The sequence below is a fragment of the Rhinolophus sinicus genome, linkage group LG02, assembly GCF_036562045.2.
Source record: "Rhinolophus sinicus isolate RSC01 linkage group LG02, ASM3656204v1, whole genome shotgun sequence".
NCBI lineage: Eukaryota > Metazoa > Chordata > Mammalia > Chiroptera > Rhinolophidae > Rhinolophus > Rhinolophus sinicus.
This window is the reverse complement of record NC_133752.1, coordinates 46,432,101-46,459,362: the sequence shown is the minus strand read 5'-3', so window position 1 is coordinate 46,459,362 and position 27,262 is coordinate 46,432,101. Positions and strand designations below refer to the sequence as shown.

The 27,262-nt window shown below is 36.9% G+C and overlaps 1 protein-coding gene across 8 annotated transcripts in view; it reads left to right on the top strand.

Annotated features, from left to right (window-relative positions):
- Positions 1-25,750, top strand: part of PTPN13 (protein tyrosine phosphatase non-receptor type 13) — a 173,121-nt gene extending 147,371 nt beyond the window's left edge. For all 8 annotated transcript variants that reach the window (XM_074323879.1, XM_019731272.2, XM_019731270.2 and 5 more), the window contains 12 exons: positions 805-854; positions 2,979-3,072; positions 3,736-3,873; positions 3,972-4,060; positions 12,069-12,124; positions 13,488-13,591; positions 15,076-15,224; positions 16,565-16,655; positions 18,965-19,302; positions 20,841-21,056; positions 22,129-22,191; positions 25,020-25,750. In XM_074323879.1, the coding sequence (XP_074179980.1) occupies positions 805-854; positions 2,979-3,072; positions 3,736-3,873; positions 3,972-4,060; positions 12,069-12,124; positions 13,488-13,591; positions 15,076-15,224; positions 16,565-16,655; positions 18,965-19,302; positions 20,841-21,056; positions 22,129-22,191; positions 25,020-25,115 (1,484 nt within the window). In that variant the 3' untranslated portion in view covers positions 25,116-25,750. The remainder of the gene's footprint in view (positions 1-804; positions 855-2,978; positions 3,073-3,735; positions 3,874-3,971; positions 4,061-12,068; positions 12,125-13,487; positions 13,592-15,075; positions 15,225-16,564; positions 16,656-18,964; positions 19,303-20,840; positions 21,057-22,128; positions 22,192-25,019) is intronic.
- Positions 25,751-27,262: the final 1,512 nt, after the last annotated feature.

Below are 27,262 nucleotides of genomic sequence, written 5' to 3'. Positions count from 1 at the left end.
ATCTCCTGGAAGTAACATTGAAAGGCATTCTTAGGTTCTTTGTAACATCATCCACATAATTATAGAAATTTAACCCTAAAAATTCCATTTCAACTTTCTTTCTAGGTGTAATTATTTTTAGGTCATTTGCAAATAGAAGTCCTTGAATACACTTGCCTGAATTCTTTCATTTTTTCTTTCCTCGTTTTCTTTTTAACTTTTCCAAACTCTACCATATCTTTCAAAATCTCTTGAAAATATAACTAATGAATCAAATTATTTTTTAAATGGCTTTTTTCACTGTAAGAGAAACATAATCTCATTTTAATATATATATTGAATTTTTATAGTGATGGCTAAGAGTTAAAATTAACATTTGGTTTAGACATATATTAAAAGTTCCTTTCCAGTTATATCTATAACTGTCTTTACTGTGTTAAGTTGATACTCTAAAGGCTTGTTATTGTTTCTGAAACAGTAAAAGAAATCTAGTGTAGCACCTGTGATGGCTCTCCAATTTGGTTGGGATAATTTATATTCAGTACCTCACACTAGAATCACACTAGAATCATTCAGCCTGAACTGAGCTTTTTTGTGCAAACTATTTTCTTTTAAGAAATTGGCTTTTTCTTTGGGATAAAACCTTCTCTAATATTTGATTACAAGTAGTCGGTTTTAAATCACTTTGGGACACGACTTTTAATATATTAATATATTAATGAAAGTAAGAGAATGCACAGAAGTGTGGCTTTTCCTCCAGTACTTTGATGTCCCTCTTGTGGTTCTGACTGCCTCACTCCTTCCTTTCTACATTGTCCCTTTCAGGCCATCACACTGTGGAGTCTGCCCTCACTCCTAACAATTCGTTCTCCAAGGTAAGTGAAAAGCCACCTCCTTCCTGCCCTACTTCCTTATCTAAATAAACAGCTTGTTTGTGTCTTGAACCAAACTGATTTCACATTTAAATATTTGCCCTTTATAGATATATGTGTTGATGGTAGGAATATTTTTTTAGTGAACTAACAGGCCTTGCCAAGTAAACCACACAACATAAAACTCACACACAAGTAACCTTACTTCATTTGTCGCCTACTCAACTCTTAAATAAGCTTATTACTTAAGTACATTGGTTTGATGCTGGAATTTTTATATCAATGTGCACAATTCTTAGACACCCAGAAGAGAAGAATGTAATTAAGAGTAGAATTGGTCCTTCAGGTTAATGTATACCAGCAGTGACTCAAATGACAGATGTGCTGTAAGTGAGGAAGAAAAGTATTGTCAATAGAAATAGGCTTACTTGCTTTTAGAAAAACATAGAAAATACTTTAATAAAATGAAAGCACCTAAATCACTTAAGATTAGCACAGATTAGAGAAATCTGGGGGAGATTTAAGAAAATTGTTTTAGGGTCTCTCTTTAAGACTACATGTCGGCCCGTTTGTTTGCTTAACATTTCATTTTATGATTTTCTTTTGGCACATAATGTACATTCTAAAATGATTACAGCTGGATCTTCATTTTGCGTGATTGTTTAATCCCACGCACATCCCGTACAATCTATTCTGAACCTCACTATTTGAATGTCTTTCCATCTAAGCCGAGTCGTTGGTCTCCTACATAGTAATCTGAAAATCTCATCATCTCAATAAGATTTCTGGACATGAGCTGGATTTAGTGTAAGAGGAAAAAATGAATTTAATGAACATAAGCCCAAAAATCTATGCCTTTCGTCTCACTATGTTATCTCAAACTTGTGACATAGTTTAGCAAGTCCTGAAAAGATATCACAGCAGAAGAATTATTTGGAAGAATCATTTGGGCACAATAAAATTCTTGGTATTTGTACGTTTGTGGATTGAGATACAGCAACACACACTATTCTGTTTATTCACAAGACCTTTCATTTCATAGAGCTGAAGCGACTGAATTTTCATGTGTATCGAGTGTTAGTCACACTATGTAGCGCTTCTTTTCTCTTTAAATATCAGCATATTGTTGAAAGGGAGAAGGGGAGAGTTTCTGTTTGAATTAACAGAAAACCTTAGAAAGTAGGACTTTTCTTATTCTTAGTTGCAAACATTCTTGGTTAAACACTTCCAATAAGTCACTCAAACAGTATGTTGGCCTCGAATACTGTTGTCTGTACTGTGAATTTCTCAGAAAGATTGGAGTTTTCACAATGCATTTTGTAACCACTATTTATGAAAAAATAATTCTATTGCTTCTACCATCTCTACTATAGTAATAAAAATAGTAAAATCTTCAAAGCAAACACCTTTTATTTGCATAATTTTTAAAATTTATTCTCATTATTTAATTCTGCATCTTTGCCCAAATCATTTTTTTCTTTCAATAGGCTATGCACCATGAAGTACTTCACAGTTTACTATTAAATTAGAAAGTTACATTCTATTCCATAATTACTTTATAGTTGTAAACCTGTGGTTATTTTTCTTAACTTGATATAAGAGTTGAAAATCTTTATACCTAACAGTTGATTGGGTTGCTAAACTGGAATCTATGTCCATGTAACTGCTTCACAAATACTTTTTTCCCCCTTTCCCTCAACTTCTAAGTTTAGTAGTCCTATGAAACTTTCCTAAAAGGTTCTATAGAAGACAAGCCCCATAAAATATGCCTCATAAAAGAGGTTTTTGCAGTCAAATAAGTTTAGGAAATACTACATAATAGATTTCTCTTTTGACAACTCAATTTATATTAGTAAGCATTGGAAGAATTCTTAGGATAAAAATATTGATTCAATGTTTAATCTAGGGTTTCCAGACATATTTGATGATGGAAAATGCCATCTCCTTTGAACATTTTATTGCACTGGTATTTTCTAGAAACACATCTTAGGTAGGGAGATATAAAATGGATTTTATATACTAAGAAAGAAGGGGAGAAGGGCATGGAGAGACATTATGCAATCCCTCACTAATCCTGGAAGTTAATAAAATGGTAAACTAATGATTTGCTTTGGTTTTATACTTTAGGTTAATGGGGAAGAAATCGTTGAAGTTTTGTACCCTGAAGGAAAATGTTCCACTTATCAGATGAAGGGATCAGCAAATTTGATTCTGTCCAAAGGTAGTTTTCCAAATCAGTCATTCAGTTACTCTAAATGCCCTAATAACTCAGGTAATAAAGAATTATTAGGTATCCTTTCTTATTCGCCTTACATGTTCCTAGTTTAAAAGGAAAGATTGTTGTTCAAAGAAATAAAAGAACAATGTAAAATTAATTGTTAGCTGCATTACTGTACAGATGTCCTGTGTTCATTCTCATGTATAAGATTACAACTATTGTTAATGATTGAAAAGATAACTGGGTTTGTTTGTTTTTTATAGTGTTTCTTGTATTCTTTGAAGGAACAATTCACAGGCTACCTAATAATTTAGAAAATTTTTCTTGGGGATGTTTGGGCTGCCCTATTATATTCTTAATCTTTATAATATAATTTGTTCAGTCGAGTTTCTTTCATGGATTAACAATTTGGGAGTCATTTAGGAAAATAGCGTTAAATTATTGATTTTGGTTTATTCTTTGTAAGTTGCATTTGTATGGTCTTTTGTCAGGTAGAAGCCAAAGTAGTTCTAGAACTAAAAATGACTAGGCCCCATTAGTGTAAACTACTTGTCCAAAGTTTATGCATAAAATTTGAAAGACCTGCTGTATTCTCTTTGACACATTGTCCTTTGCTCATATCAGTATTTTTAAAGTAAAACCCCATGTAAATTACTGTTTTTCAAGAATCTGATGTACAAGAAGATGATATTTATGATGATCCTCAAGAAGCTGAGGTTATCCAGTCTCTGCTGGATGTTGTGGATGAGGAAGCCCAGAACCTTTTAAACCAAAATAATGCGACAGGAGATGCCTGTGGTCCAGGTAGATGAACCAGAACGAATAAGTTGTTACACTAAGGAGTATAAGAAGGTCTCTAAGGAGCATTTTAACTCCTCTTGGCCTCTTTATTTCTCTTCCAGGTGCACTAGAAACCAATGGGAAGTTATCTGAAGAGAGAGCAGAAGATATAGACTGTGATGGATCACCTTTACCCAAAGATTTTACAGAGGTAAGGAAAATACCTAGGTAAACACTCTAGGATGCTGTATCTTGTTAGAATTATATATCTCCTTACTTGAAAACTTGCTTTCTCCGCTGAGACCTTCGCCCTATCTCCCAATTTCCCCCTAGACAGGAGTTAAAGATAATATCCTGATGGCTGGTTAGTAACCTCAGTAAGAATTAGAACTGATGTCACTTACTCATTTTGGAGAAAGAACTTGCCTTTAAATCATCTAACTTCTTTTGGTGAAAGTTTCCATTCAAGAAAAAAAAGTCCAAAAAATTTGTTTGTTTGTTTGTTTGGGTTTTTTTTTAATCTTCATTATTTTTACACCAAATTAAACTTGGGAATTCCAAGATCCTCTTCCAGTTAATATCTAACCTAGGCAGAAAATTTGGCTTTTAAAAAAAAAAAGAAAACTTGGCTTTTATCCTTGGATGCTTCCTCCTGCCCCTCATGGATAAGTATCATGGAAACAGCTAATTCCTCCAGTTATTCCATGGCTTTTGCTATTATTACTTTGAGATTTCAGTTGTGATTTGTTTTAAAAGACTTGGATAGATGACTGGTTCGTAATACATTGAAATAGTTGGATCTAAACTAGTAGAAATAAGCTGTATGGATAGATCTCTGTGTGTGTATTATAAAAATTATAAAAATTTGTTGAAATTAAAAGGAAGTTGGCATCATCTGAGATTATTGCCTGTTTTACTGAAACATTACAATTAGGGTGGAAATGGAGGTTAATTTTATTTGTTACATTTAGGAGTTATCCTATCCCAGTGAAAGAATCATTACTGAAGTTCCTCAAATCAAAAGAAAAAGAAAAAGAATGGAGTAGTTTTCAAAAACAATGACAGAGTTTACAAATTCTTATATAAGACTTTAAGACTTTAATAAAGTCGATTATCCTGGCTTTTAAGACAGTTTTTTGTGACTGCCCATGACCCATATTTTGTATAATAGGTTTTATTTCGACATTAGAATGTCATGTGGTTTACACATACTGGTATGGTTTGGGAGCATATGGTCCAGGGGTACAGTCCTATAAATTCCAACAGCCCTGAAGATGCGTGTTTTAGAACACATTTACAACTTGATGTTTACCATAACAATTCTGAATCCTTAAGAAGGTGAAAAAATAATTTGAGTGTGTTTAATGAAGCTGGAAAACATTTCTAAGTATAGTGTTTTCTTAAATGTTCTTCCAACATATTAAAATTTTTAAAATTTTGTTGAAAGTGATATTTGTTTGTAAAGGAATAAACTGTTATTCCCCTCCTCCCCGAAAAAAAGTTTAATGAAACTTCACATTTTCTGAGATGTTGTGCTAAGAAAAAGCATGAAATAGTAGATAAATTATATGTAAGGCTGCTCAAACTAAGTATCATCCTATTTGTGTGAATCTGATCTTGCTCAGTATTCTAGGATAATTTCCCTCACTATTCTTCTTATTCTTCCTACTGAACATCTTCAAAATTGTCAAAACTAAGCTGGTTTGTATTCTTACAATAGTTACCATGCATGTGCCCGTACACAATTTCATACACACATGATTATGTTCATTAAACACTTATAAATAATATGTGTAATTACAAGAAAGCTTATATCTGTTGAATACATATTTCTAAATCTAAAAAAGTGATTACATAAATATTGAATATCTCAAAATAGTAGTGATTTTACTTAAGATGTCGTTCTTTCATACCATCAGAATATTAATAGTTATAACAACAATAAGCTCTTTGAAAAAGGCTTTCTGAACATGTTAAATTATGCTAACTCTAATTACATTTTTCTTAATATTAAAAATGCCATTTAAAGTGTATATTCTGAAGGCTCTGTTAACTAAGAGAATAAATAAAAACCTTTAATCTCCATTTAAAAATGTCATATCCAATGCCTTTTCTTTAAAAAAAAAAAAATATATATAGATTCTCATTTATACTGAGCTATAATAAAAAAACAAGTTTATAGCAGAAATTTCATTCAAATTGCTTTTTTGTTATTTCAATATGAAAATATTACATCCTCATTGTAAAAAATTTTTCAAACAGAACCATCTAAAAATACAAATTCCTTTTATTCCCCATTCCTCATCTTCATCTGATGTAGCTATTATTAAAATTTTGATTTTTACCTTCCCATTATGCAAATGAAAACAGATATTTATATGCATATGTGATTTTTTTAAAAATATAAGCTTTATAACATGGTTCTAAATTTGGTTCTCACTTTACAATTGATCATACCCTCTTTCCACATGAGTACATAAAAGTCTGCCTCATACTTTCTAATGCCTTCCTATTCTGTTTCACAGATATACCATGAGTTATTAAATTGGCTATCTGTTAATGAATTTTAAATTTCGTGTTTGTTATAAACAACAATGCAACAAAGATTTCTATTTTTTTATACTGTGAACTCTTAGGATTTACAATAATTAATTTTACTAAATTTAAATTTGTTATTCGTCTGATTCGTGCAGGCATTTGAGTTTTAAGTCTTCCCTATTCTGCTTGTGCAGCCATAACAAAATACCACAAACTGCATGGCTTAAAAAACAGAAATTTCTTTTTTCACTGTTCTGGAGGCCAGAGGTCCAAGATCAAGGTGCCAAGAGGGCTGGTTTCTTGTGAGATGACCACCTTGGCTTGCAGACAGCCGCCTTCTTACTGCACACACACGGCCATTCCTCTGTGTTCATGCTCTCCTAGTGTATCTTCCTCTTCTTCAAAGGACACCAGTCCTTTTGGATTAGAGCCCCATCTTTGTGACCTCATTTAGCCTTAATTACCTCCATGAAGGCCCTATCTCCAAATATAATCACATAGGGGGTTAAGGCCTCAACCTGTGAATTTTGGGGGGATACAATTCAGTCTATAACACAGTCTTTGCTTTAACCAGTTATAAAATACAATTGAGTTTTCATTCAGAATAGTTACAAAACAAATAAAAGCTCTAGGCATAACTTCAACCAAAAATGTACAAGATCTACATTATTAAAATTTTAAAACTTTGCAAAGAAGCATAAGAAGCACTAAAGAAAAACATTCAGGGTGGCCAGATGGCTCAGTTGGTTAGAGCGCGAGCTCTTAACAACAAGGTTGCTGGTTCAATTCCCTCCATGGGATGGTGGGCTGTGCCCCCTGCGACTAAAGATTGAAAACAGTGACTGGACTTGGAGCTGAGCTGCTACCTCCACAACTAGATTGAAGGACGACTTGGAGCTGATGGGACCTGAAGAAATACGCTGTTCCCCAATAAAAATTTTTTAAAAAGAAAAGAAAAACATTCCTTGTTGGTTTATAGAAAAACCTAAATTTAAATTCTTTCTAGATTTACCCCTAAATTAAATATGACCTCATAAAATATTTTGACTTTTTTTTTTTTTTTTTTTTAATGAGAAGCTGGGTGGCTTGGTAAAAGGATTCTAAAGTTCACATGGAGAATTGAGATGGAAAAATATCCAGGAAAATTCTAAAAATTAAGATTCGTTGAGGGAGAATATTCTTGTCAGTTATTTGGAAATATTATGTAAGTTGTCCTGCCACCAAAGTACAGATAGACTCCACAGATTTGTGCCTTGAGAATTCAAGATGTGTAAGACCAAATATTTTGGGCACGATGACAAAGTAAGGAAATGCAGTGCTTACCTTCTGTCACAACCACATCAGAATTACAACTAAACTAGGGCCAGCCTGGTGGCTCAGGCGGTTAGAGCTCCATGCTCCTAACTCTGAAGGCTGCCGGTTCGATTCCCACATGGGCCAGTGGCTGCTTAACCACAAGGTTGCCAGTTCAATTCGAGTCCCGCAAGGGATGGTGGGCTCCACCCCCTGCAACTAAGATTGAACACTGCATCTTGAGCTGAGCTGCCTCCCAGATGGCTCAGTTGTTGGTTGGAGTGCGGGCTCTCAACCACAAGGTTGCCAGTTCGATTCCTCAACTCCCGCAAGGGATGATGGGCAGTGCCCCCTGCAACTAAAATTGAACACAACACCTTGAGCTGAGCTGCCACTGAGCTCCCGGATGGCTCAGTTGGTTGGAGCGCGTCCTCTCAACCACAAGGTTGCCAGCTTGACTCCCACAAGGGATGGTGGGCTGCACTCCCTGCAACAAGCAACAGCAACTGGACTTGGAGCTGAGCTGCGCCCTCCACAACTAAGACTGAAAGGACAACAACTTGAAGCTGAATGGCCCTCCACAACTAAGATTCAAAGGACAACAACTTGACTTGGAAAAAAGTCCTGGAAGTACACACTGTTCCCCAATAAAAAAGTCCTATTCCCCTTCCGCAATAAAATCTTTTAAAAAAAAAGAGAGAGAATTACAATTAAACTACAAAACAACCATCATTGAGAATTGCCTGAAGTCTTGCTGAAAAGAAGCCCTGCAACTACAGGCAGAGAAGAAGCCACCTCGAGACTGGTAGAAAGGGCAGAGATGTGAAAGGAGTTGGTCCCACACCCTCGTGTGACCATTAAACATCGGGAAGGGTATCTCCTGATGCGGAGGTTCCCCCAGAAGGAGCAAGGGGTCCAATGCCACCCAGGGTTCCAGTGCCAGAGAGAGAAGTTCCTAGCACGGTGCAGGCAGTGGCCATCTGAAGATTGCTTTGTGTCTCCTACCAGTAGCTCTGGGCAGGGTACGGACTACAGCTGAACTTGGCCTGCAGCAGGTCCCCTCCTTGGTGGCCCTTGGCGGGGCTGGTATGTGCAGTGGCCAGCTTTGAAATGAGCTGGAGCATCACCCAGCTGCCTCCAAGGACAACACACCCAAAGGAAGGATTGGACAGGCACTAGAGCCCTGCGGAGGCAGATCCTGCTCTATAGGGTCAGGCCCTGCACAACAGCTTCTCCGCTGTAGTCACAGCCAGTCCTGACACCAATGAGCCCAAAGAGTCACATTGACGTACATAAAGCACCCAAGGCTCAACTATAACAGGAGGGCACATACAACCGACACAAGGGACACACCTGGAGTATGTGCTCAGGGGACCAGGAAAACCGCCCCACAGCACACCTACTACATAAGGCCAATCTACTAAGACTGGGAGACATAGCTGCCCTACCTAATGCATAGAAACAAGCACAGGGAAACAACCAACATGGGGAGACAAAGAAACATGTCCCAAATAAAAGAACAGAGCAAACCTCCAGGAAAAGAACTAAACAAAATAGAGACAAGCAATCTACCAGATGCAGAGTTCCAAACATTGGTTATAAGGATGCTCAATGATCTCAGAGAACTTCAACAAAGAGATGGGAAACATGAAAATGGAGATAGAGAACATAAAAGAGCGAATCAGAAATAAAGAATATAATAATGGAAATGAAGACTACATTACAGGGAATCAACAGTAGATTTGATGAAGCAGAGGATCGAGTCAGCGATTTAGAAGATAAGGTAGCACAAAACACCCAATCAAGATAGCAAAAAAATTAATACAAAACTCAATGGCTTCCCATCACCTATAAGGTAATCATGCTTGATCCAGGAAGGATTGGCTTTATGGTCCTTCAACCAGTGCAGTCACAGAGAGAGAGCCCTGTGCTTAGAAGAGCTCCACACTTATTTATAAAATAATGCTGTGCTATCACCATCTTAAAATTCTTAATAGTTTTTAACAAGAAATACTATAATTTCATTTGGCACTGGGCACTGTAAATAATATAGCCAGTCCTGGATCTAGGTGATATCTCCTCAGCTTTTCCACGTTGCTGGATCTGGATTCTTTCAGCAGAATCCAGAGCTGGCCATGATAAAAATCTTAAATATTTTCCTTGAGGCAATACTACAGCTGCCTCTTCCAAAGAGCCTGCAATCCAGAATGACCGAATGAGAAGAGAGACTGAAGGTCAGACTCTAACCCCACTCTATCCCATACATAGGTGAACTTGGCAAAAATAGTGAGAAATTGGTTACTACTACAAGTAGCTCTATAGTTTGTTTTTCAGTTGGGCTTTATCTCACCATTTGAATGTTAATAGCACTTGATTCTTATAAAAGGCTGTATTCTTTTCAAAATCATTGCACACACAGTAGATTCGTAGACCAGGATTATGATGGGGAATCAGAAATCCAAATGACTGTACTTGGGGGAAAAAACTTAACCCAGAAAAAATTATCAACTTCTCAAAACAAAAAGAATCAACTTCATGAGGACTGACGCGTCCTTTTAATTGTCAGTGGATAACAACCTACTTTTTTTCTTTCTCCATAGAAGTTTTGCGTTTCCCTCAAATAAATTGAAATTAATATCAAAATAACAATTATAGATACTTTTTAACTCTACCAAGTCTGTAACTGACAGGTCATATTAAAGTTTTTTAAAATATTTTTATTAAATAAGTGAGACAACCTTCTATGGCTTAGGCAGAAACATGAGTGGGCACACAGTGTTAAACAGACATGATTCCCGCTCTCATGGAGCTTACAGTCTAATGGAGAGGAAAAGAGAATGATCAAATAAACATACAGATAAACATGCAATTATAAGTTGTTATATGGTCTATGAATTTTTTTTATTTTTTTGTAAAGTGGTACAAAAGAGAGACCAAGGAGACCTACTTTAGAGTGGTTAGGGAACAGTCTCAGAAGGAAAAGATACACCGAATAAAGAAAAAGTAACTTCCATCGGAAGAGCTTTGTGGTGAAAAGAGATGAGCAGTTTTGAAGAACTAAAAGACCCCATGGGTTTGAATCTTACTAAGTGAAGGGAAGAGTACAACTGGATGGTTGGTAGAATTAGACAGAGGCCAGATAATTCAGGATCTTGAAAGGAATTTCCCATTTGTTACGATAACTTGTCCTGATAAAGATTGAAATGTGAGATTTGTTATCCATGTAAAAATGCAGCTTCGCATCTCCTTCTAATTGTATCAGACTGCCCTTGCAGTGTTTGACTCTCTCAGACACCAATTCAGGTAAAGTATGGGATGCTTGATCTGTGTTCCTTATGAAGAGACCACTCACTTTAATAATATAAGGGCAGGATAATTTAACACATTGAAAATTACCGAGATTTTTCTGGAGAGACCATTTTACAGATTTTAAAATTGAAGTAGTGAATAAGTGGAACCAGCAGAAACTCTTGGGCCACTGAAGATGCCTCAGCCACAGTTCGGCATGTATTAATCAAATGTCATATCGGTACCAAACTCACGTTCGGCTGCTTGCCACTCATGAGTCACTGATCAAGAGAAAAGAGTTGGTGGAAAGAAAAGTGAGTTTATTCAAAATACTAGCATTCCAGGAAGATGGTGGACTTCTGTCTCAAAGGCCGTCTCACCTGTTCCTAGACTGACCAGAAGGAGATATGACTTTTGGTGGTGAACACACAATGCAATATGTAGATGATGTATTATAGGTGTGTACACTTGAAACCTATATAGTATTACTAACCAATGTTACCCCAATACATTTAATAAATAAAAAAATTAGAAAAGAAAAAAAAGAACAGCCAGAAGATTTTACAGGTGCATAAGAAGGAACAGAACAGGGGGAGTTAGGCTATTCCCAGGTGTTGATGTCCAAAAAAAATGCCAGAAAAACACCCCGGAGTTGGGGGTGGGAATCTAGTTTGCTTCAAGATAATGTTATCCCGAACCCAGTCGGAAGGGCAATACATGTGTCACCTGGTGGAAAATTTCAAGGGAGTTGCAGCCTGGTTATCGGTGTCCAGAGGTCTAAGGGCTGAAACAATTTCTTTCAAGTCAGTGTTCTGGCGATTAACCAGATTAACGTGGTATGCATGTAACCTTGGGAAAAACAGCAATTGAATCAGAGAGGAAGGGAAAGAAACAAAATAATTTTAAGAAAAAAATAAACTAGATTGTTAAATCTTGAAAAGTATACCATCACTCAAAATATGTGTATTTATAATATGAAGTTTAACAATAACAGTACATATAGGAAATAATTCACAGGAAAAAAATGAACATTTGCGTTTTTTTTTGTTTTTTTATTTTTTACCATGGGCTAATTTGATTTTGATTTCTCTCTATTGTAGTCTACCAAAATGAATGGCTGTGAAGAATATTGTGAAGAAAAAGTAAAAGATGAAAGGTAAGAAAATAGCTTTTAAAGTATTTATAACAATTCCATTCTGTTTTTAGAAGTGCTCTGAAGATTTCCTTTTAGATGTTAATTTTAAAATTAATTTGTTCTTTTCCAATAAAATAGAATTGGTGAGTAAATTATGGAACTATGGCTGAATATTAACAGTGTTTTAAAAATATTGTTACAAGAAGATTCTAGTAACATATGACAGTGTATTTGTTATAATGTTGCTCCAAAAAAGCAGTATTCTCATGAGCATGGGAAAAAAATGGAAGAAAGGTCTAAAAGGAATGTGTCGACACTGAGGATAGTGATTATCTTCTCCTGGTAGGATTATAGGTAACTTATTTTTCTGTTTCTCTATTTTTCCATACAAATTTTTTTCTTTAATAAGAAAATAAAACCAAAGAAGAAACATTTTAAAATTCCACTAATTTTTTTGCTTTTTGAAAACAGTTTCTAATATGAAATAAGATTCTTTTGTAACACTAAATGATGGGTCAAGAAAAGTTATATATATTGTTGGCCAACTAAATGGTTGTACATAAATTTTGCTTCATGTTAGATAACCAAACAGCCAAAGAGAGCTATTTGCATTTTATTCAAAAAGCAAATTGGCAGTGAATTTTTCACTAAGTTAGACAAGAGGACACATGTTAATATAGAAATGCATGTAGTTCTCTACTTAAAAGATTAGCAAATATCTGGGCCAGCTGCCAGTAATTGTAAAGATACCAGATCTACCCTATTGGGCAGGGGAATGGGAGGAAGGAGGAAGGGTAAATTAGTGTACTTTCTTCAGGTGGAATTTGGAAACACTGTTAACATATAAACTTTATTTGCATATTACTAATTCTTTTTTTCTTTCCCCTTTCTTCCACCTCCCCACCCCCCGTCTCCAGTTTAAGCTGTTGTTTCTCAGTCTAGTTGTGTAGGACACAGCTCCCTGGCCCATGCTGATGTTCACCAATAGGGACTTCTGTAAATAAATTAATATACATCCATACAGTGGGCAGCTGTTTAAAAAATAAGAGAAGTATACTGACCCAATTGTAATCAGTCATCCTTGTTGAAGGGTGGAAACAAACCACCACCTTCTCCATCCCCAAGAGGATTCTTTCAGTCTAAGGTCCAAAGACTTGGAATTTGTTTGAGGATAAATTTTAAATGATATTAAATAATTCTGTACCTCAGAATTTACATCCACCAATAAATTTTAAGAATTGTGGATTCTGATTTTTTTAACCAGATGGTCTATTTTCAAATGCGGTAATAATTAGAGAGGAAATAAGTGGTTCAAGGACATAATATTTAAATTTATTTGGGGACAAAACTGAAGAAAATATTACAAATGTTTTTGTTTTCATAGTTTAATTCAAAAGTCACAAGAAAGGAAGATTGATGATGATGAAATAACATGGAGAAGTGATGAATTGCCAATAGAAACAACAAACCACGAAGATTCCAATAAAGGCAAGAAATTTATTATCAAGTTTTTGATCAAAAACAATGGATAGAGAAAATAAGGGTTTGAAAATTATAATTTTCAGAATATATGGATATGTTATTTCATCATATGTTTACTTTATTTGGTTCTATATATAAAGTTAAATGACATAGACAAACATCTCCATTCATTTATGTAACCAAATGTTCTTACAGTTGTAGTGTGAAATTCTCAGTAGCTTGGATAAAACATGCAAATAAGCGTGTAAATACTTTAAATGGAAATACAGTTTTTCCATTCTGGAATGAGAAGTCAAGGAGCTCATTTCACTTACAGTAAAAATGGGTAGAATAGCTCAAAGATAGGAAATTACTACACTTAAATCTCAACCTAATTTTTTAAGAGCAAGAGCCAGCTGGCCTAGCTTCCCTAGTATTGCTTCTCTCATTTTATAGCTGAGCCCATAGAAAAATGAAGTCTTATCCGGTGTTTCTCTTTTTTCAATAAGGAAATGTTATACTAATGCAATGAAAGAACATGGTTGTATAATTTGAAGTCTCAGTTGTTAAAAGACATCAGAGAAGTTGCATTAACACTTTTGGATGTCAGTAGACTGTTGCCAGTGCCAGTGCTGTTATCAGCTCCTGTGGCCCATGCTCTTCTCTCCAGACGAAAGTTAAGCTTCTTGAGTGGAGGGACCTTACACAGCTTTGTATCCCCCACAGTGCCTAGCAGTATTGTTGCCTAAGTAGTAGCTGCGTCACCAAATTACTTTAATCAACTGATTGAGATCATTAGAGCTACACTCGCACAGACTGTATAGCAGGATACCTCTCCTTTCTGTCCAGGATACGAACAGTTGCCTTCTGTAATCAGCAGTTTCCATAAAGCAGGTACTAAATTAGACACATATCTCTTCTAAGACACTGACATCACTTGTTTGACCACCTCCTGAAGACCCCAACGGTTTCATCTGCATGGAAAAAACTATCAAATGCCAGAGACACTGGTACTGAGTACCAAGGGTGGGTGGAGAAGGGAGAGACCGGTGTTTCTCTGCATTGTCCCATTGTAAGGAGTTTCTGAAGCGTCTCCCGTCCTATTTCCCCATGTGCTTGGTGGCTAATTTAAATGAAGAGTAACAGTAGGCCTAGATACATTTTCATCAAGAAAACAGTGCCATTTGAGTGAAGAGAAGCAAAAAAAAACCATTTAAACTCCTTTAGAAACTGTAAGTAAATGAAAACCAACAGCCTCAAGAACCTCTGCAGTCAGTGAAGTATTTCCTTGAAAGGTGGTTAAAAGGGCTTTGTGGCCGAGATTTTCCTGTATTGGTTGTACTTACCTGCCTACTTATCAATTCTATTGCCTTATTAATTCTAAAGACTCTCACTTTTGTAAAAATAGATGAGGTGAAAATAGGCTCAAAGGCTCAAATTAGTTCCCTTATTGACTAAATCGGTTCTGGGGGAAATTTAAAAAAAAAAATCAATCCCTGTCTTCTTGTTAGATCATCCCTTTCTGACACACGAGGAGCTTGCTGCACTCCCCATCGTCCAAGTGCTTCCCTCTGGTAGATACACTGGTACCAAGTTGAAATCAGTCATTCGAATGCTGCGAGGTTTACTAGATCAAGGAATTCCTTCTAAGGAGCTGGAGGTAAGTAGCTCCTGCTGCAAAGCTAGGAGACATTTTGAAAATTTTGAAAATGTCTATCACTTTACTACTTTATTTCCAACTATAAAAGCACCATCTTGTCATATCTAGCAGTAAATTAATTTTTCTAATTAGGATCCTAGTACATAGTATTGATTTAAAGGGATCTCTTTAGCCACTTTGGAGCCTGACAAATCTCCCTGAAGATTATCCTCCCTGCCTCACATGTAGGGATAAAGAGGTGGTGTTTTTTTTAATTCAAGTATCAATTCCAACTATCCACAAAACTTCTTAATTAATACATGCAGATGTGGTTCATCATTAGCAATAATTTCTAATTTAATACAGCTCTAAGAACTTGCCTTCAGTTGAAAGCTGCAGTGGTTCGGAGCCCTTACTCCTGAGGTCTTGCTGACACCATCCATATTTGTCACTAAGCAAAAGAGAAATTTGGCCCATCTCCCTCAAACCATCTGTTTGACCACTTCCTGAGTTTTTCATAGCCACTGAAGTGAAAGGAGCTAACTTCTACTGAGAGCATATGCAATGTGCTAGCTGCTTTGTATTTAATACTCAAAATATTATAAATCCCATTATATAGATTTGCAAATAAGGTTACAGTTGTTAAGGTGTACTCTCCCCCTCCATTTTGCAGAATTAATTCTTCATTAAGGTCTTAAGTTTAAATGTCACCATCTCAGAGACCTTCCATCATTACCCTTTATAAAGTAGGTCTTTATTTTTCACAGCAGTTTGTTAATTTCTTCAAAGCACGTATAATATTTGTTTGTTTATTTCTTTATTGTCTTTTCCTCCCAATAGACTGTAAGTTCCAGGTAAGCCAGAATCATATCTTTTTTTTTTTTTCCACCACTATTGCTAGCACTTATTACAGTGCTTTGCATATAGTAGGTATTTTCAGTATATATTCATTTAATGCCTATCTATGACCCCACGGATAATATTGTCAAGAAATTCTGCTCCAGCTCATTGATTTAAGCCAAAGTTGGCTTTATAAGTTGTACTTTTTTCTTAAATATAATTATAGACATCTTTAAACTGAACTTAAAATTAAGGTACATACAAAGTGCCACCTCGCAAAGTTAGTTGACTACAACATGTTAAACATATTTGCAATAATATGTTTTAACAACTCATGTATCAAATTAGTATTTTAATTTTAGGCTTACTTATCTTGATAAGGCATAATCTTTTTCTTAACATTCAAAGTCTGCCCTGATCAATAGCCAATTTTGCACCCTGCATATTTAAAGCATTTGCAATTATTACTGAATTGCTGCTTATCTCAACAAATTTAACTTTATTTCCATTTTTACTTACAGAATCTTCAAGAATTAAAACCTTTGGATCAGTGTCTAATTGGACAAACTAAGGAAAACAGAAGGAAGAACCGATATAAAAATATACTTCCCTGTAAGTTCCAATTTGGTTTCAAATCAAATATATAATTTGAATGGATTTAAAACTTTTGTGCTTAATTTACCCTATCTTTCTCTCATATAGTGCATGCACACACATTCAGAGATTTATATCAGTAACAAATTTAGATATACAATGTGAATTCTTTTTAAAATATCTGTGTATTCTGAAAACCAATCAGAGGAATCTTAAATATTTCTTCGGGCATGCATGAATTTTTATTAGCGTAGTGTTAGAAATTAATCAGTGATGCCAAATCAGTAATTTTAAAGTCTTTTTAAAAATATGGATTGTTGGGGGCAGCTGGTTAGCTCAGTTGGTTAGAGTGTGGTGCTCTTAACAACAAGGCTGCCGGTTCGATCCCCACATGGGCCACTGTGAGCTGGGCCCTTCCACTCATTGTAAGTTTAGAGAAATGTTTGTGGTACATAGCAGCTGTGTACATACATGTTGCTACAATAGTACCACAGGTTGCATTATACTTTGAATTGTTTCAGGTTCCAGAAGGGAAAAAAAGCAATTAATTTTACCCATGTTTTAACCATTTCACCAGTCGACATGTTTTTTTATAATTACACATGAATTATATATATAGCCAAAATAATAGTGTCTAGCAACTTCTTATAGAAAGTGTCAGCCATATTGATATGTACAGTGGGTGCCAAAAAAAATGTATACACATTTTAAGAAAGGAAAAAACTATTAATTGTAATACTCAAGATGTACCGATAACTGAAGATGAATATAAGTCACGTGTGACTTCTGCAATTACAAGAGGTGCTCAAAGTGGTTACCATCAGCATCCAGACACTTTTGATTATGGCGAACTACTGCTAGTTCGGAAAACTCATTAGAAGTATTGGAGCATAGATAACATTTCTTAAAATGTGTATATGGTTTTTTTTAGCACGTTGGATTACACTATATGACACACTGACCCTGTCTTTACCAAGAAGTCAGAAATCCAAAGATAAATAACAAAACCAGTAGTGACAAATCATGCAACAAAAAATAATATAATTGCATTTTTTTTCAATCAAGATGGAAGACACAAAACATATTTTGGAAAACTTATTGGAAGTGTATTTTAGCATTTTTAAAATGGAATAGATCATGGTTTGGCATAAAGTAGGTGGGAATTAAGTCAGGCCAAAAAAAAGGCCAGACTAGTATCTCAAAATCAGGGTAGGATAAGCCATAAATCCAAAACTACTGAGTGGGCTTGTTTCTGTGAAGTAAAAGAGAGAAATCAAGTAATAGAAGGGCAACTGATGGAGGATTTTGAAATCTATTACTAAAGGCATAATTTGATAATCACAGAAATTACCAGTTAAATTTATAAATATTTGAAATAGAAATGACTCCTAATGTATAAATGCATACAAATTCTCTTCGATAAAATGACTTACATATACTTTTCACTGGGGCAGCCTGCTTTGAAAATTTATATTTGGACTATTTTAAATTACAGTTAAACAAAGACAGGAATCTATATACCTGAAGAATAAAGGGAGCTACCTTTTTATTTATTTTGTTAGTGTATTATTTTGGCTGCATATTAAAAAGACTATAACAAATGAGCAAGAATTAATTATACCAATTATATTTGTCATAAGTACTTTAATAGTTTCACTGTAATACTCATTTTTAAGAAATAATATTTTGGCATTATCATTCATTGTTAATTTCATTAGTCATCATTAAAATACCAATGGAAAAGAAGTAGCCAAGTTGTATTTCTCTAGTTACTTATTAACTTCTAAATGCATTTTATTAATTTATTTTAATTTCTTCAATCAAATCTGTGTAAATAATATAGAATTTTCTGTCATAAACTCACTGAGTTGACATCTTAGATATACTTATAACATATATATATAGATGATGTATTTACAGAATTGTATACCTGTAATCTATGTAACTTTACTAACAATTGTTACCCCAATAAACTTTAATTTAAAAAAAAAAAGGATATACTTGTAACATGAGTGAAATGAGTAAATATAAAGTGACTTGACTACTACCATTTGAAAGTATGCTTTTATTGAAATGTATTTGTGGTAGTGGCTGGTTAGCTCAGTTGGTTAGAGCGTGGTGCTAATAACACCAAGGCTGCTGGTTTGATCCCCGTACAAGCCTTTCTTAAAAAAAAAGCTGTGCCCTCCTTAAAAAAAAAAAGTGTTTGTGTTTTCATCTATGGTTAGGAGGAATTTCTCATAATCTTTGACTCGCCTCTTTATAAAGCTCTTGTTTAAAAATGCATGATATATAGATGGCTCTGTTTTGTGGTGGGAAATTCACAGATGATGCTACAAGAGTGCCTCTTGGAGATGAAGGTGGATATATCAATGCCAGCTTCATTAAGATCCCAGTGGGGAAAGAAGAGTTCGTTTATATTGCCTGCCAAGGGCCCCTCCCTACAACTGTTGGAGATTTCTGGCAGATGATTTGGGAACAAAAATCCACAGTGATAGCCATGATGACCCAAGAAGTAGAAGGGGAAAAAATCAAATGCCAGCGCTATTGGCCTAACGTCCTAGGCAAAACGACAATGGTCAGCAACAGGCTTCGGCTGGCTCTTGTAAGAATGCGGCAGTTGAAGGGCTTTGTAGTCAGGGCAATGACCCTCGAAGATATTCAGGTAAGTGAATTAAATCTTTCCATTTACTAAGGCTTATCTCCTAGTTGGAATGCAGACCTGGACTCTTTCCATGATTGCATCAGTGTGTTTCTAAATAAAAGCCAGTAGCTTCTTTGGTTCCCATTTCTGTTGAACTAATGCTACCTATTATTTTTTATCTGATATAAGCTTAAATGTGACCTTCTTCATGAATTCTGCCAGTACGTACTGTAGTAAAATGAAAGTGAAAATACAGGACTTTTAATGTGGTTGTCCATCATCCTTTGCTTAGTGATAGCATAGAATGGCTCAGAAACTGTGTGCTGGAAGCTCATTCTTTTTAAGATCAAACTTCTAAATAGACTCAATAAAATTGTTTTTTAAAATCTTTCAAGTTGAAGATATCCCTCCATAAAGACAACTTAATATCTTTGGAAATACTTGGACGATTGTGGCGTAAACATTTGTCATTCAAGTAATTCCTACTTCAGCCACCTAACCACTAAATAAATTTAGCTTGAATTAGATAAGTCCTATACCTTAAGTAAAGCAGCTACTGTTTTCTCACCTCCATACTTTATTTCACTCCTCTGTCCAGTAATACTAGCTAAGTGTGAGTAATGTGTTTCCTATTGGAGTTTCAGCTTTCTTAAAGAAACAGAGATTTTACTTGCACGAAAGCAAAGCGGATTAGCTTATTTACTCTGTTCTACTCATGGCATGTAAACAGAGCCTGAGAATGTCCTTCATATTTTTTCATTTTACAAAGAATTGAACTTTACACCTCCTTATTCAGTGACACCAGCTTGTATTACTTACTAGCACAATTGTTCGTATTCCTTAAATGATTGGTTTATTTAATCAACACATGTTTGTAGAGCTTAGGCCCCCTTATGGAATCTAGGGAATCAGAGGTTAACAACACAGACAGAAAGAACTCCCTGACTTCATGGAGCTTACTTTCTAATGAGATGGTAGTGGTGCTGTGGAAAAAACCGTGAAGGAGTTGAGTGAGCCACCAGGATGTCGGGCGGGGGGGGGCAGCTATTCAGTTAGAAAGAGCAAGTGCAGAGATCCTGAGACTGAACTGTGCCTCGTTCTGTTCTCTTCTCTTCTGTTCTGTTCCGTAGAACCACAGAGATGTCCCTCTGGCTGGAGCGAAGTGGCCCGGAGGAGGAGGTTAGGTCTGAGAGGTAGAGAGGTCCCTGGGCCAGATTATGCAGAGCTTTTAAGCCATTGCCATGACTGGCTTTCATCTGGGATGAATTTGAAATGGGGTCATGAAAAAAAAAATAAAGGCTGTTATTCGTATCAAAACCTAATTGGCTTTTAGGGTTTCCAAAGAGTAGTCTTTACCAATATCTAAAATGTGGATCCAGCCACTTCCTTGATAAAGGCCCTCCGTGTGTTGTTTGATGGAGACTTTTGGTCTCTTGCTTTTCCTTTGATCTGATCCAATGGAAAAAACAAAATTTGAAAGGACAAAATAATATTAAGAGCTAATTACATGGGAAAAATACAGTATGCCTTTATATTCTTACTCTGTTGTACAATTTCAGACAGGAGAGGTGCGACATATTTCTCACTTGAATTTCACTGCCTGGCCAGACCACGATACACCTTCTCAACCAGACGACTTGCTCACTTTTATCTCTTACATGAGACACATTCACACATCGGGCCCAATCATCATACACTGCAGCGCTGGCATTGGACGTTCTGGGACCCTGATATGCATCGATGTGGTTCTGGGATTAATCGGTCAAGATCTTGAAGTAAGTGTAAGATAGAGGCTGAATGAGCATTTGACCAGCAATAGCGATGGAATCTAATTCTTCAATAATGTGGTGTGATCGTGGGATTTTTTTTTATTTATCAGTTTGTATGAGTACCTTAATTTTCTTATTCTACAGAACTGTATTTTAGTATACATTGTTCAAAACTTCCTAGGCCATAATCAAGAAGAAATAATACTTCAAATTTGTGTTTGTTTCACTGGTATTTTGAAACTATATGCTCAAAAGCCCCTTACGCAATATGGCATTTTACTCTTTATAATCCTTAGGCTTGAATAAGATAAAGTCAGTGTTGTTCTCACACTTTAAGGGATAGAAATGTTGAAGCAAAAAAAGAAAGTATATTTTTGAAATGAACAAGCTTATAGTCTCTTTTTGTCATTGTTACCTATAGATAGAAAATGTGTAGTTTGTTAAACAAATTGATGGTAAATAGTCTATCTCTAAATAAACAAAGCCAATAAGAATATAATCTTACTTAAAACCTAAGTTAATATAAACCTTACTTAAAATGTTAGAATATCTTATGACACATAGTATGTAATTAATATTATTGTCTTTTAAAGAATTTCATTTAAAAACACTTCTCTCTTACACTTCACACTCTATTATATCTAACAATTATTTAAATAGGACAAAACAAAATAGTTTATTTCTCCATTGTTTCAGACTGTTAAATATTAGTGAAAGTAAAGCGCTCAGGAATTTTATTCTGAGAAGCAAAATGTAGGAAAATTTGTTGGCTTTTTTTTTTTTTTTTTTTTTTTTACTAGCAGTATTAGAAAGGAGTCAAATTTCAGAGGGACAAGAATTTCTGTTGGGAATTTTCAAATAGAATGACCTTCCCTAATTCTTGAAAAATCATAAATAAAATTATCAAACGATGTCAAAGTCAGTTCACCATCTTACTTTGCCCAGAATGGTTTTCTAAGACTGCTAGAAGGGGAATGATAATGGGGTACAGGAATCTATGTAAGCCACTACTCTGAATCTTTGGGGTTCAAATTCGGTTACCCTTTTTACCTAACATATAAACTCTTTCCTTTGGCAGTTTGACGTCTCTGATTTAGTGCGCTGCATGAGGCTACAAAGACATGGAATGGTTCAGACGGAGGTGAGTCTTGCTTGGTGTCTTCTAATGAGAATTTTCGTGAAGATTCTGATAGTTTAAAAGATCTGGTTAAACCATTTCCCTTTTGAGCGTTTCCACATTATTACATAAATCCAAAGATATATGGTAGTAAGGGATTCTTCTTCTTTTTTCTTTTTTTCTTTTTTTTAAGCATGAGCACCAATTCAGAAAAAAAGAAACTATTTCTAGGCTATCTTCTTTTAAATGCTGCCTTTTATCTTTAAAAATGAGGAAATGCAGTATCTGCACTGAATAGATTACAGAGCATAGCGTGGCATGTTGGAGGCAAAAATTGAGGGTGGTACAAAATAACATGTAATGAGTGGCATTCCTTCCCTATATCCAACCTAAAAAAAAGATAGAAGGCAACATTCTTGCTACAGAAATTCCCCAAGAGGGAATGGGATTCAGCAGTGTGGACTAGAAGGCAAGAAGGCAGGCTGGATCGCTTACGTCTGGAAAAGGCACTCTTGGAGGGGAGTGAGTAGGTGGGTCCATTTGTCTTCTGTTTTGGATGATTTTCATTTCACTCCCCTGAAAGCAGCTGATGGGTTTATCACCTGCTGACCTAGAGTCTTGTATCCTTCACGGGGACTGTGTTATCTAGAGTATCTGTCTGCTCTGATCGGTTCTACTATCCTTTTTGTTTGTCCTGGGGGAAGGGATGTGGAAGCTATTTTCATATATCTATAAATTCACTTTTCTCTACTTCTTGAATAATATAGTTTACTATCTTTAACATTAGAATTTGCCTACTTTCCCTTCATATGCCTTTTTAATTTAAATTAAATACCCTAACTATTACACTGATTTAGAGCCACATTTTTTAGTCAGAGAAAGCCTACTGATCTGTATAAATAGTTCTTTAGACCCAGGAAGTTCACTTGTTCAGTAGGTATTTGAGTGCCTGCTGCATACGAGGCACTCTTCTAGGTGCTTGGAGCACGTCAGTGAATGAAAAGAAACATCCTGCTAGAATAACAAAAATCTTCTAGGGGGAAGGAGGTGAGGAAAGCAGATAATAAACACATGAAATAAGTAAGTCATATAGGCTATCTGAAAGTGGTAAGTGCATTAGAGGGAAAAGTGTAGAATAGGGTAAAGAGGATGAGTCCTGGCGTGTTGAGGTGCTCTCTTAAATGGGTGGCTCCGCTGCGAAGTGACACTTGAGCAAAGATTTGGAGGGGCTGAAGGAGGCCATCATGCAGATGTCTGGGAGTAAGAGCCTTTCGGGCAGACAGAACTTCCTGCGTGGAAGTCCAAGGTGGGGGTGGTCTTGTTTGTTTAAGAACAGTCACAGCCAGTGTGGCTGAGGTGACAGGGTAGGTGACAGGGGCCAGGGCTTGGGCTTTCTTCTGAGTGAAATGGAGCCCTGCAGTATTGTATGGAGTGACATGAGCTGACTCAAATTTTAAAGGACCACTCTGGCTGCCATGTTAAAACAAGATCCGATTTAGGAGGACGGGGCAGAGAGGTGGGTACAAGGTTAGAATTAGGGAGGTCAGTTAGGTGGCAAGCAGTGGTGGCCCAGCCTGGAATAGTGGGTGTAAATATAGGGAGAAGAGGAGTAGGTTTGCCAATGGATTGTTTGTGGCGTGAGAGAAGATTATGGATGATTGTGTGGAAAATGTGGAAAAGTTAAAATACAGATCAGCAAAAAGTAAATAAAAAGGTTGCCTGTATTCCTGCACTTCAGAGTTCTTAACATTTTCGACAACATTCTTACATTCTTTGGTCTAAGCATGTGTGCACAGGCGTGCAAGCTCTCAAACACACAATTTTCAGTGAGATTCAACAGTACTTAGTTTTAGTACTTTCCATTTAGCATATTGCGAATTTTTCTACTTATTTTCAGGCTCATTAAATCTTTGTCAAATAACAAGAAAGCTCAGATCCTTGAATAAAGAATAATTTTATCCTAAAAAACTTAATTTTCAAAAAACTTTGATTTCAGTATTCTTTTGTAACAAAATATTTAGAGAAAATTATTTTGTGTAGCATCTTGGATATTAACTTCTTCCCCCCCCCCCCGCCCCTTTTCCACCTCCCCACCACCCCAACCCCGGTTCAAGCCGTTGTTTCTCAGTCTAGTCTAGTTGTGTAGGACACAGCTCCCTGGCCCATGCTGGTATTATGAGCCTTGCATTCCGCCCGGCTGAGGCAGTCGGTCACCAGTCATCGGTCAGCCGCTCACAGCGGCTCACACTGGCTGCCGGCCACTCATAGCAGCGCACAGTAGCCCACGGCAGCACACAGCAGCACACAGCAGCCCAGCTCCAGAGAGAACCGTTGTTCACAATCTTAGCTGTAGAGGGCGCAGCTCACTGGTGCATGTGGGAATCGAACCGGCAACATTGGCATTAGGAGCACAGCGCTCCAACCACTTGAGCCATAGGGCTGGCCCTGGTACTTCTTGAAATTTCAAAACATCTAAAATGAGTTCAATACATCTAGAAGACATTTTGTAGGAAGTTTCTTCTTGCATTATAGAAGCAAATCACAAAAAAATAGAAGTAGCCCACCAATCAGGCACAATTGCAGTTAGTGCTCTGGGATATTTCTAGCTCAGAAATGTCCTCCCCTCCCCAAAGGCTTTTTCCCTCCTCATTTTGTCAGTGTGGTTTCTGTTTTTTATAACATTTATGGTACTACACAATTCTGTGTCCTGTGTCTCATATTCAACATTATAACAAAAATTTTCCATACTTTCAAAATTGCTCAAACATCACTTCAAATAGTGTTGAAAGCTATATTTATAAAATATTCACATTTTACATCTCAAGTTCTCTCTCTCTCTCTCTCTGCCATAGGATCAATATATTTTCTGCTATCAAGTCATCCTTTATGTCCTGACACGTCTTCAAGCTGAAGAAGAGCAGAAAGAGCAGCCGCAGCCTCTGAAGTGACCTGAAAGAACAGCCTTCTGGATGCCTTTCCGCTTCTCCCCTTAACTTCCAACGGATACTCCTGCTTTCCATTGAAAATCAGGATCACAGGGCAACCAGTCCATACAATGTCATTATGCCTTTTCTCCTCTACCTTAGAGGGGCATTCTTAGAACAATAAATAAGTTGAAATGCTGTATTTTTACAGCTATTTTAACCTGTTATAATTATTTTTAAAAATTTTAACACTAATAATGCAGATCTTAGGGACCATTAAGGCAGCATTTGATGGTAATGGACATTGTTATAAGAACGAGCCGAGTCTATTTTTAATGAACCAATCTTGTTTATAGCAAAATTCTTTTCCACTATTTTAATAAAGTAGTTATTTTATAGGGGATACTTAAAACCAGTATTTAAGCTTTAAATCATAGTAGTATTGGCACAGAAAAAAAGTAGCAAAGGTTTACTGTATCAATTTCTAATGTTTACTATATAGAATTTCCTGTAATATATTTATATACTTTTTCAAGAAAATGGAGTGATCAGATATGTTTGTAACTGCATCCTCTATTTGGTATGCATCATCTCACTTTGTAAATAAAGGTACACTTTAAAACATGAACAAAGCCAAAAGTGTATGCAGACAGATGAAACGTTTTCAGTGTGTTATTTTTCACAATACCCAGGCCCCGGGAAGGCGGGAACATCTGGACCCCAGCTTCCCATCTCCCCACTTGGGCCAGTGGTGCCAGCCCCAGGGACCTGGAGTGTTGTCAGACACCCCATTAGACCTGCATGCAGGTCAGACGTGAGGGGCGGGTACTGACTGACAGGAGCTAAGACATTCGGTCTTCCTTCCGGCTGCCTCCCTGTGAGTGGTGTCGGTTACGGTGCTTAACTATTGCATAAATAGAATATTTCCAAATCCTGGTTGTGGTTCAGCTCAGAATATCTCAGCTGACAATGGGTCATGAAAGAAAACTGTCACCCTACCTGGGAGGTTTATGTTTGGTTCTGCCTGAAGGGAAAGACATGAGCCTCAAAGAGCCTGCTTCTGATTCTCGTCATTGAGTGGGTTTCACTGAATCCTAATTCTGACAGCATTCCTCCCCTCGGCCATGAGCGATGCTGTTCCAGGACCCAGGAAACTGCTTGATTCATCCTGAAGGACCAATTCTGAGCTAAGTAACTTGAATTTCTGATCATTCTCAAAATGCAACCATGTGACGGGACCTATTCCTGAGTGCCTCAGGCTACTGGAAGGCAGACAACAGTGTCAGTCAATGACAAAGCCCCACGGTGACACACTTGATTCCTCACCAGGTAGCAGGTTTGAAACCCACCTCAGAAGTGGCTCCAAATTATTCAAAAGAAACATCACCACCGCTGTCGGGACAGAGTCCCAGAGAGCAGGCTCTGCCTTTCCAGGCTCTCGGCCTCACACATGGAAAGGTGCTGGCTCGGGTAGTGGATGGCCATCAGCTGTACCAGTTGGCCATTAGTCACTGATATAACTGCCATGGCTACACTAGGGGGTTGGTTGGTTGGTTGGCAGAGAAGCTGATGGTAGATTGCAGCTAGCAAGTGGGGTTAGCAAGCGTGGATGGCGAATTGTGGATTGTGTGGATCCTGCTTCCTGTGGCCGCCAATGAGACTGGGGTGCAGGAAGACGGGGATGCAGGGGTACTGGCGGATGTTTGCTTTTGTGTCTCGACCATCTGCCAGTGAGAACATAGTGATATGACTCCCATATCTATGGTTCTGTTGTTGTTCCCTTTTGGCCTCACCATATCCTGCGTTCTTGTGCGGGGAGCAGGAGCTGAGTCCCTGCATGACACTTGGCACAGTGAGCAGGGTATGGTGCCGGCCAAAACTCTCTGAAGGGCGGTGGAGCAGTTTGTGTGTATGAACACTCAGTCTCCAGGAGCCCGTGAGGAGCAGAGCAGGAAACGTGATCTGCCTGGGAGAAACGTGACCCATCGGTGATTTGGTGGTCCTCTCTAGCCTCTGGATAGTGTACCACCCTATCGGCCATAGCAAGCGTCACCTGCTTTTTGGGGGTCTGCTGCTGCCATAGACCCCTAGAGTTGTGGACATCTTGCACCAGGGCCACCACCCACTCAGATGTTTGGCGAGGTGAGCAGGATTCCGGCAAGGTAGGAATG